This window comes from Martes martes, assembly GCF_963455335.1.
Source record: "Martes martes genome assembly, chromosome: 7".
Lineage (NCBI taxonomy): Eukaryota > Metazoa > Chordata > Mammalia > Carnivora > Mustelidae > Martes > Martes martes.
The window spans coordinates 79409443-79421475 of NC_137894.1; the positions used below are offsets into that span (position 1 = coordinate 79409443).

The window sequence follows — 12033 nt, forward strand, 5'->3', positions numbered from 1 at the left end:
AGCCTACAACTAAACAATAGTGTATATCTTTTTATATGCAAATTACATTTTTTTTAAGACTTGGAAATCATTATTATAGATACAGTTTTGTATTCTAGTTTTTCATTAACTTTCACTTTACCAATTCGTTTTCTTAAGTAGTATTTTTTTAAAATTCCTGCAGTGGTGGTGTTTACTGTTTGCATGATGTTCAGCCCTAAAAGTGTACCATTATATACTTAACCCTTCTTTATTGTCTAGATTCAGTTAATTCTAGTGAAAAATAAATATCAGTTGAGGGCAGAAATTCTCATCTACTTCTGAAAACATTTGATTCACATCCTCCTTTCTGAACAAGAGTGTGATTTTTGTGTTTGGGGTTTCCTCTAATGGTATTATCAGCAAATTTTGTCCAAATTGAAATAGAGTATTTTTAGCATCTCAACTATCACATCATAGTGATTCTCATTCCTTTTTTACTCTCATGAAGTTTTCTCATATTTAAACAGACTTCTTCTTTTACAAAAACGGTTGAAATAATTAGGAATTATTAAAAGAGAATATTGAGTCACATAAAAATATTTGTGGTATGCTGTTAAAATGTTATAGAACAGTATTTATAATATGATTTTATTTTTGAAAGTCTATATGTTAATATACATATATCCAAGGATTAGAAGAATATACACAAAAATCCCAATAGTGATCCTCAAAGTGGTGGGCTTCTTTTGGGACCATTCTGTTTTCTGGATTCTCCACAGTAAACATATTCTCAGAAGGGAAGTATTTTTAAAAACACATCTAAGTGCCATCTTTTTGCCCAGCCTTCAGAGTTCTGTAGTTTAGTTAAATAGATTCTGTACATTTAGAAAGATTTGAAAATAAATGACTGTATGTAATTGAGTATAAAAGTGTGTGTTGTAGAATATAACTCTTAAAAGGAAAAATCATTGGGTAGTAGAATTAGAATGGTGTTAATGAAAGAAGTGGTTTTGAGCTGAGTATTAAAAGGAAATGCACAATTTCTGTTGCAGAAGAAAGCAGTCAGTTTATTCCCCTCAAAGGACAGTATGAGCAAAGATATATGTCTGAGGATGAGGAAGTATGGAATGTGGGGAACAATAAAGAGATTTAATCAGTACATGATTGTTCTTTTAAGGCAGCAGGTCTGTTTCATGTTAATGATAAGTTTATAATAGTAGGAAAAAAATCTTGAAGTTTAGAAAATAAATGCATTTGTGTTTTTTTAAGGATCTTAGTGTTTCAGCACTAACTGTACTGTACTTGGGTATCATTTTATGTGATTAAAAATCATATAAAGGGTATTTATGTACTTGTTCCAGTGCTAATTGTACTGAAACACTGTATTAATTGAAAAATGATTGTTATTTTCAGAAAATGTCTGCATAGTAAAAATTACAGCCAATAGAGTTTTCAATTTTGTGATGCTGAATGTTAGCTCTGATAATCAACTTTTTAATATAACTTTCTTATTTCACAGGGCTTTTGCCAAGATGGCCTCAGCTCCTGCCAGCTATGGTAACACTACCACGAAACCAATGGGGTAAGTATTTTTAATAATTCTGATTGAAGGGGCGCCTGGGTGGCTCAGTGGGTTAAGGCCTCTGCCTTCGGTTCAGGTCATGATCAAGCCCCACATCGGGCTCTCTGCTCAGCAGGGAGCGTGCTTCCTCCTCTCTCTCTGCCTGCTTCCTCCTCTCTCTTCCTGCTTCTCTGCCTATTTATGATCTCTGTCAAATGAGTAAATAAAATCTTTAAAAAATAATTATAATAATTCTGATTGAATAAGTCTGCTACTGCAGATCATAATTAGACTCACATGCCTCACTGACACTTTGTTTTTGGTTGGGGGGAGGTTTGGTCTTTTTTTTTTTTTAATTTCATTTTTTTTTAAATGATTTATTTACTTTAGAGAGAAAGAGGGAGTGAGCGATGGGGGAAGGGCAGTGGGAGAGAATCTTCAAGCAGACTCTCTGATGAGCATGGAGCCTAAGCTGAAAGAGTCAGACACTTAACCAACTGAGCCACCCAGGCGCCCAGAAACAAACTGACACTTTGAATTCAGAATGTTTTCATTGTGCTATGAATGTCAACATGCTTTTGCCTTCCTTAAGTTTAAATTCTCATTTTTAAATGTAAGTTAATATATTTTACATGGTATGAGATATTGGCTTCTCCTACTGCCTTCTTAAAACATTACATTTTTCAGGGGCGCCTGGGTGGCTCAGTGGGTTAAGCCTCTGCCCTTGGCTCAGGTCATGATCCCAGGATCCTGGGATCGAGCCCTGAATCAGGCTCTCTGCTCAGCAGGGAGCCTGCTTCCTCCTATCTCTCTGCCTGCCTCTCTGCCTACTTGTGATCTCTGTCTGTCAAATAAATAAATAAAATCTTTTTTTAAAAAATTACATTTTCCATTTTCAGAAGTTATATGAAGGTTAAAGCTATTCTTACATCAGTGTTGATAAGTAATATAGATTTGGAGCTAGGCATTCTAGACTTAGCTTCAGGATAGACCTAGGCATACTGTTAAATGAAAAGAGGACAGCCCCAGAGGCGGGTCGGACTTTTGATTCCAGAACATCCTATAGTATGCATTATTTTAAAAGTACCTGAACAAGGTGATTCCCTGTACCATACTTATTTCAAATTCCTTAATTTTTAGAATTTAGAAGAAAAGTGTGTAGCCCGGGGGAAAACAGTCTTATTCTAGCCCCACCGTGAGCTTCAGGTTTTAATGAAACAATTTGCAAAAAGCAAAAACATTCAGCCTAAGGCAGGACCTTGTAAGTGCTTTGACAAAATTAATCCAGCCAGTCTCACCTTCGTGCAGTGCTGTGTAGGTTAGCACTCAAGTTCCTGGTACCAGGGAACTGTCTCTGAACTCTTATTCAAACAAAGATTACTTTCTCTTGTTTCTATTAAAGAAGGATTTTCCATCTTATCCAGGTCTTCATTTCAGAGAGGAGTAAAGGAAAAGGAAATTTATTTGGAAAATTACTCTCATCTTTTTAATACACTTTCCAGTTTCATGTCATAAAATTTTAACTAAATATTAAAAGCCTATTAGGTTTCTTATGGATTTCATACTTGAGAATTTCAATAAAATGTGTTATAGGAAAATCTTGATTTGAAGGATAATCCCTAGCCTTCTGATAATCATAATACAGGAATACCATTCCATCCCACAAAGCATCCTTTGATTCAGAGTGAGAGATTAAGCCACAAATGTAAACCCAATGTGGCACGACATTTTTTGGTGTTATTTTTGTTGTTAAAAATTCAGCAGTAAACATTGCTTCAGAATTGAGTTATGTTGTGCTTCACATTTTTATATCATAGATGTTATGTATTGTGGGGAGATCATATAAACAGGACTGGATCTAGCTTCTGTGATGTAGAGAAAATAGTAACTTTTGACCTACTCATAATACTTACACTCATATGTATTTTCAACTTGTTAGTGTGTTTTGAATTCCTAAAACAAGTTATCTTATTTACTATCTTTAATTTTATTATTTTAGTATTAAGTCAATCAAGAAAGCAGGGAATTCTCTTCAAATTATAATTTGCCTAAAAACTATAGGCATACCTCAGAGATATTGTGCATTAAGTTCCAGACCACTGCAATAAAGTGAATATCGCAGTAAAGCAAATCAAAATTAATTTTTTGGTTTCCCATGCATGCAGGTTATTTATGTTTGCACAATACTGTAGTCAATTAAAGGTGTAGCAGCGTATTGTCAAAAAATTTACATACTTAATTTAAAAACAACTTACTGCCAAAATATGTTAACCATCCTCTGAGTTTTCATCGAGTCATAATCTTTTTGATGGTGGAGAGTCTTGCCTTGATGTTGATGGTTGCTGACTGATCAGGGTGGTGGTTCCTGAAGGTTGCGGTGACTGTGGCAGTTTCTTACCGTAAGATTACAGTAAGGTTTGTTGTGTTGATGGACTCTTCCTTCACCGTTTTTTTGTGGCAGTGCATATAGCTTGATAGCTTTTTACTTGGAGTAGAAATTGGGGTCAGTCCTGTAAACCCTAGCCACTGCTTTATCAACAGAATTTATGGAATATTCTGAATCCTTTGTTGTCATTTCAGTAGTCTTCACAGCATCTTCATCAGGAGTAGATTCAGTCTCAAGAAACTACTTTCTTTGCTCATCTCAAGCAACAACTCCTTACTCATTAAAGTTGTATCATGAGATTACAGCAACTCAGTCACATCTTGAGGTTTCACTTCCAATTCTAGTTCTCTATTTCAACCACATCTGCAGTCCTCCACTGAAGTCCCGAATCCCTCTAAGTCATCTGGCATGTTGGAATCACCTTATTCCATACTTTCGTTCATGTTGATATTTTGACCTCATCCCATGAATCACGAATGTTCTTAGTGGCATCTAGAATGGTAAAACCTTGAACAGTTTCAGTTTAGTTTGCTCATATCCATCAGAGAAATCACTGTATGTGGCAGCTATATTATAAAATTTTTTTTTTATTTTTTAAGGTTTTATTTATTTGACAGACAGAGAGACAATGAGAAAGGGAACACAAGCAGGGGAAGTGGGAGAGGGAGAAGCAGGCTTCCTTCCGAGCAGGAAGCCTGATGTGGGGCTTGACTGCAGGACCCTGGGATCATGACTGGAGCCAAAAACAGATGCTTAACAACTGAGTCACCCAGGTGCCCCCGAAATATGTTTCTTAAATAAAAAAACTTGAAAGTCAGAATCACTCCTTGATCCATGGGCTACAGAATGGGTAGTTCGTTAGCAAGCTAAAAAAAACATTAATCTCACTATCCATCTCCATCACACTTCTTAGGTGGCCAGGTATATTGTCAGTGAGCAGTACTATTTGGGAAGGAATCTTTTTTTCTGTTTTTCTGAGCAGTGAGTTTTAACAGTGGGCTTAAATACTCAGTAAATCATGTAAACAGATATGCTGTCATCCAGGTTTTTGTTCCATTTCTAGAACACAGAGTAGATTTAAGCCGCATTAGCCCTTAATAAGAGAGTCAGACTGTCCTTGAAGTTTTGAAGCCAATCCTTGAATTCTGCTAGATGTGAGAGTCTTAGATGGCATCTTCTTCCAATAGAAGTCCTATTTTGTCTGTATTGAAAAACTCTTGTTTAGTGTAACTCCCTTCATTCATTACCTTAGCTAAATCTGGATAACTTGCTACAGTTTCAACTTCAACACTTGCTGCTTCACCTTGCACTTAACCTTATAGAGATGACTTCCTTCCTTGAACCTTAAGAACCAACCTCTGCTAGCTTCATATTTTTCTTCTGCAGCTTCCTCACCTCTCTTAGCCTTCATAGAATTGAAGGGAATTAAGGCCTTGCTCTGGATTAGACTTTGGCTGAAGGGAATTTTATGGCTGGTTTGATCTTCTATCCAGACTACACAACATTTTCCATATCAGTAATAAGTCTGTTTTGATTTCTTATTGTGTGTTCACTGGAATAGCATTTTTAATATCCTTTAAGAACTTTTCCTTTGCATTCACAACTTTGCTAACTGGCATAAGAGGCATAGCTTTCAGCCTGTCTCAGCTTTCAGGATGCCTTCTTCCTCACTAAATTATTTCTGTCTTTTGATTAAAAGTGAGAGACATGTGCTCTTTTTCGTGGTGCCCAGAGGTGGTAGGCTTCTTTAGGATGAAGCTGAACATGTCTTTCCCAACTACTGGCTGCCAGAAACTCACTAAAGTGAGTAATAAACACAAACTTCACCTCTTTTATAAGTAATGTATGGCCACAGTGCTCTGGGTGAAGGAGGATTATGTGGTCTGCATCAGTTGTGGCAGGACACACAAGGCTTCCCAGTAAAGGGCCATGACTTACAGCCATGTCTGCCTGCTGCTGAATAAGGAGCATTCCTGAAGACTGGAGAAAGACCAAGGAGGACTGAAGAAAGAAAGCACAAATCTGTCTGAGGTTGCTTTGTGGATGCCAAACTCAATGTTCTCAACTTGGTCATTGTGAGAAAAGGCGGGGAGGGATGTTCCTAGGGATGTTCCTGGACTCACTGATACTACTGGTACTCGTTGCTTGGGGCCCAAACGAGCTAGCAGAACCTGCAAACTTTTTAGTCTCTGTAAAGGTGGTGTCCACCTATGTTGTAAGAAATGCCCTAAACAAAGAAGGTAAGAAACCAGAAACCAAAGCATCCAAGATTCAACATCTTGTTTCTCCGCATGTCCTCCAACACAAACATCAGCATATTGCTCTGCAGAAACAGCATACTAAGAAAAGTAAGGAAGAAGCTGCAAAATATGCTAAAGTTTTGGCCAAGAGAATGAAGGAGGCCAAGGAAAACACCAGGACCAGATTGCCAAGAGGCAGAAGCTGTCCTCTCTAAGAGCTTCTACCTCTAAGTCTGAGTCCAGTGAAAAAAGAGATTGTCTAAGAGTAACAAATAAGATCAGACATCAAAAATTAAAGTGAGAGACATGTGATTCTTCCTTTCACCTGAACACTTAGAGGCCATTATAGGGCTATTAATTGACCTAATTTTAATATTGTGTGTCAGGGAACAGGAAGGCCCAAGGAGAGGAAGAGAGATAAGGGAATAGACAGTTGATAGAACATTCAGAACATACCTGCATTTGTCAGTTAAGTTTGCTTTCTTACATGGGGAGGATTGTGGCACCCCTAATTAATTAGAGTAGTAACATCAAATGCCACTGATCACAGATCACCATAGCCAATACAGTAATAATGAAAAAGTTTGACATATTGTGAGAGTAACCAAAATGTGACACAGGGCCATGAAGTGAGCAACTGCTGATGGAAAAATGGTGCCAATAAACTTGTTTCATGCAGGGTTTCCACAAACCTTCAATTTGTTTAAAAAAAGCATTATCTGCAAAGTGCATTACACTGAAGCGTGATAAAACAAGGTATGCCTAAACAGCTAAGACTAAGCAATTAAAATGTTTAATTTGAAGACAGCTTTTTAGATTTTATGAATCATTACTGACTAGTCAGAGTATTTTTTTTAAAGATTGTATTTATTTATTTGACAGAGAGAGAGAGACAGTGAGAGAAGGAATAAAGCAAGGGGAGTGGGAGAGAAAGAAGCAGGCTTCCCACTAAGCAGGGAGCCCAATGCAGGGCTTGATCCCAGGACCCTGGGATCATGACCTGAGCTAAAGGCAGACACTGAATGACTGAGCCACGCAGGAGCCCTAGTCAGAGTATTTTATCACTTTTATTGTTACATAAAATTACAGCAGTGGTACCTATAGAAGCAAAAATGTTAAGGTCACTTCTGTTTACTAAGAATAAAAGTGGTAGGTAAGTGAGCATCAGCAGGTCATGTACAATCAGGCAAATATTTTATCTGTAACAAATTGGAAAGATAATTTATACTTAGTGTGATCTTCTTTTGCCCCTAGTCTCTTATCACGAGTCATGAATACAGGATCACAGTTTGTTATGGAAGGAGTGAAGAACCTGGTATTGAAACAGCAAGTGAGTACACTTACTAGAAAACATTCTGGTAACTTTTTTTTTTTTAAGATTTTATTTATTTATTTGAGAGGGAGAGAACGAGCAGTGGGAAAGGGGAGAGAGAGAGGGGTAAGCAAACTCCCTGCTAAGCAGGAAACCGGATACGGCCTCTATCCCAGGACCGGGAGATCAGGACCTGTGTCAAAAGCAGATGCATAACTGACTGAGCCACCCCGGTGCCCCCCATTCTGGTAACATAGATGTTGACAGGTTGATTGTTCAGCTAGAACAACTTTCTAGATATATTCAAGTTATAAATATTTGGAATAAAGTAAAATCAAAGGGTCTTTGTTTCTGGCATAGTTAAGAATATGACAATCTTTTTACATATATAGGTTAGAGGGTTTTTTTAAATTTGTTCGTTTGGACTTTATTGACACTTTGATTTTCCTTTAACTGCTGTCAGGTTTGTGAAAGTATGTTAACTGAGAAATGAACATATCCTATTTGGATATAAGCTATCTAATGCTTATGATTTAGGGTTTATCGTATATTAAGAGAATAAGGGAATGAATTAATAGTCTAAAAGTGTGTAAATTAGAATAAAATATTTTAAGTAGAATTTTTGGGGGGGATAATGAAACTGTAGCTTGATTTTACACTTCATTTTGTAATAATAGTTTTAGTTTTATACAGAAGACACTTTTTAATGATCTTTTAATTTTTCTTATTCTAGTATATAGATATTCTGCTTCAGAGTCACCATTAATTTGGTTTCTTTTCAAACAGGATTTTTTACTTTTTATTACAGAAATTTTCAAATATGCATTTTATACCAATCTTTCCTGAACCCTTCACCAGGCTTCAGTATTCAACATCCTGTCATTCTTGTTTTGTATTCCCTAGTATATATATATTTTTATTTATTTTTACTGAGATAGTTTAAGGAAAATCTGAGACATAATATCTCATTTATAATGAGAAGGATTTTAAAGACAGATTTTAAAAAGAGTTAATTAGCAGTTATTCAGATGTGAATATTAAGTATTTACTTGTTTTCAGAAAAAAAACAGATCTTTCTCTGAACTTCCTCCGTACTTTTTATCTTTATTACAATATTTACATGTAGTATTTTGTATTGACATTATTTTTACTCCCCCCACCGACAGTTTTATTGAGATAAAATTGACGTGTGTTTTACTACTTCTTGATCCTTGAAAAAAAGCAGTTCTTTCCCCATCTTTGAATTTTCAGTAGCACTTTGCATACAGTAGGTATTCAGTTTTTTATTTCAGCAACATTTTTTTATAAAAGCCATGTAGTATTAGTGAAGAACAGTGAAATCATTCTAATTTGTTTTATTTAATTAAACGGCTGATGACTTTCCAAACTTTACTTAGGATACATTCCAGATAGTTTGCATTATTTCCTAATTACTTGGGAATATTTTTGAGCTTTGCTATCCCTCTTAGGAATTCAGGTCAGTCTAGCTCTCTCTGGATAAGGAGCTACTAGTAAGTACTTACTCCACTCTTTTGCTGATTTATAGTACTTCCCTGAATCAGGTTCTTCACTCTCTTTGTAGAAGATAAAAAGGCACAAAATAGGAAGTTGGGCACATTAGAGACCAACATATTATATTTTAAAGTTTAACCTAGCACCTTTAAAGAGAGGATTACTCATGACTCTTGTTAAAGAACAGTAAGACATTCGAGACATTGCAATACCTGCAAAAGGTATTGGGACCATCTCAGTAGGGTTTTGCAGCTCGGGAGGAAGATTGGGTTCAATTCCAAATCCATCAAGGAAAAGTGGGAATTAATAGCGAAGGAACAGTTTAGGGGTCAATGAATATAAAATTGCAAGGAAACATCAGGGATGAAAGAGGATTCTGGCTAAACCAACCTAACAGGATTTTTGCTAAAGGCAAGCCAAATGATCAGACATCACCTGGGAGATGGTAGAGGATGAGGAACCTGATCAGATATTAGGGTAATCAGGTATTGAAGATGAGAGATTCTCGCTAAACCAGCTTAACAGAATTCTTTTTAAATTGGACTATGCAAAGATGGACACAGTTCAGAAATCAAGGCCCCATTGAAAGAGAGCTCAGGGGACCCTGAGTAGAGTTTTTGTCAAGGAGATAATTCTGTCACACCACTCAATTTATCATTAACTATGGACAAGATGATTTTGTTATGTGATACAGAAGGGGAACTACCAACTCCTAAGACACTGTCAGCCTTTCCCTAGACAGAGTGGCTGTTGTATAACCACATGTTAAATTGATGTGTAAGGAGATTTACATATTTTTCTTAACAGGTCACTTTTAGAAGGAAATCACGGTAGTATAGAAGTAGCATGGAGAATTACAAACTTAACCTTTGAAATGATCAATTTTTTAACTAATTACCATAAGAGTCACATGTTGCATGTCCATTAATGTTTGTAAGAAGTATCTGAACTGATCAACTTAAGTATTTTATTGTGTTGACACAAAAGTTGGTTTGTTTAAAGTTCATTTAGTATAAAAACAAACTGGCACCTGTAATTTCAAATTCCTTTGCTTTTCTTAACATTGCAAATAACAAACTACTTTGAAATAGTAAAATTTGGCATGATTGGTAGTTATCACCATCTGTAGGATATTCTGCTGCCACAACTAGAAGAGCCATGTCGCTTTTTTTAAAGTGTGTGTTAATAAGACATACACTTTAGAGAATTAGAGAAATATTTATTGATTTGGGGGGGGAGTCAGAGGGTAGTTCATTTTATACTGTGAAGTAAAAAGAAATGCCATATTAAAAAACAAAGTTTAGTATGATCTTTTGTTTCAAAAAAGAAAAAAATAAGTATACTGAAGGTTATATGCCTAATTTTTAAATGTTAGTTTTTTTCTGTGTGAGTATTCATCTCTGATTACTTCCATATGATAAATTCCTCTAGCTGAATTATGGAATCAAAGGGGTGGGCATTTCTCATTGTTCTTAATAAATATTACCAAATTGCCCTCCAGAAAGCATATACTTACTGACTGGCAGTGACTTGTAGCACTGGTTTCTCTACATCCTTCCCAACCTTGGTGTGTGCATATGTGTGTGTGTATGTGTGCAGGCTTTGTCAGTTTAATAATTTTTTAAAGCTTTTATTTATTTGAGAGAGAAACAGAGCATGAGTTGGGGGAAGAGCAGAGGGAGAAGCAAGGAGCAGGGAGCCCGATGCAGGGCTCGATCCCAGAACCCCCGGGGTTCCAACCTGAGTGGAAAGCAGATGCTTAACCTACTAAGCCCCCAGGTGCCCCTAGTAATACTTTTTTAACTCTTTTTTAACCTACTGATTGCCAGTGCTTGCAATTTGTTTATTCATTTTTTAAAGGGAGTATTTTAACATAAGCAAAAATTAAATAAGACTTCTAAATTATGCAACTTCGTGCTATATTATTCATCACATTCTTGTACGATTACACAAATAAATTCCAAATCTGTGAGTATCATTCAGGTGGTTTTCTGTGGTAACTGATACTTGTGATGCATAAAACTTACCTTGCCCAATAAACAAAGTATACAAAGCTCTTACAAGCATCATAGAAAACTAGACAATAGATATTCTTTTTATTTCATTTATAGCTTTTATTCATATAAAAATTATTTATTCATATAAAAATGCAAAATGAAAGAACTATTTTATCATTTGCATATGTAATATATATATACTATATCATATATATATATACACACACACTATATATTTTATCATTTCCTCATTTGTAAGATACTGATGTGGATATTGGATTCACTCATAAATCCCTTTCTGATTTATAATTCTTATTTATAATTTCAAAATTTTGGAAATAGATGATCTCTCTTATTCCCCCTCCCTTTTCCTGTCCTTACTTCACTGACAGCTTTCTGTCCCTTACATCATTGATAATTGCTCATTCCCATTGTTTTTCTGGTGTCCACACATTTCATCTTACTCTTTACTTAACTAATACAGTCTTCAAGATAAGCATTTTCTTCAAGGAAGTCCACATTACTAGTATTCATTGTCTAGGGCTTTGATAATCAGAAGCAGCAACTGTTGTCCCAGCCTCAATGCTGACTTCAGCATCAGAATATCATCCCAAGGCCAGGGCTGCAAGGGGAGAGTTAGAAATAGTCACCATAGACCAGATGGCAATATAGGGCAACAAGTAGCTAATTCTAGGAGAACTAAAGGGAAAAAAATTTTTAACTGTTTTGGGTATAAAGCTTTGTTGCTTTTCTTAGATTGTTTTTTCATTTCTCTGCATATTTTATTTCAGTTTTGCTTTTAAGCAATGACACTGTCAAAGATAAAACTAACATTGTTTTTGTTTTAACTTCTCCAGTGACTAAAATCATACAACATGACTATGGTCATAAAACTTGTAAGTGTTTTTTAGAAATAGATTTTTTTTCTCCAAGTAAAATTTCCAGTTCTTGTATCTGAAATTTGAAGATTTTATAAATACTGATCTTTAATTTAGGATATTCATGTGTATGAGACTTATCTTTCAAATCTGTGTCTATAATAAGGCTTTTTTTTTTTTTTTTTT

At 35.6% G+C, this 12033-nt stretch overlaps 1 protein-coding gene and 1 pseudogene across 4 annotated transcripts in view; both read left to right on the forward strand.

The window, feature by feature from the left end:
* The window catches only part of SCFD1 (sec1 family domain containing 1), a 108410-nt gene that overhangs the window by 75303 nt on the left and 21074 nt on the right, over positions 1 to 12033 (forward strand). For all 3 annotated transcript variants that reach the window (XM_080809044.1, XM_080809045.1, XM_080809046.1), the window contains 2 exons: positions 1481 to 1543; positions 7403 to 7478. In XM_080809044.1, coding sequence (XP_080665170.1) covers positions 1481 to 1543; positions 7403 to 7478 — 139 coding nt within the window. The remainder of the gene's footprint in view (positions 1 to 1480; positions 1544 to 7402; positions 7479 to 12033) is intronic.
* Positions 5673 to 6449, forward strand: LOC308346047 (small ribosomal subunit protein eS6-like; annotated as a pseudogene). The gene is made up of 2 exons: positions 5673 to 5715; positions 5874 to 6449. The product of its transcript is annotated as a small ribosomal subunit protein eS6-like (transcript).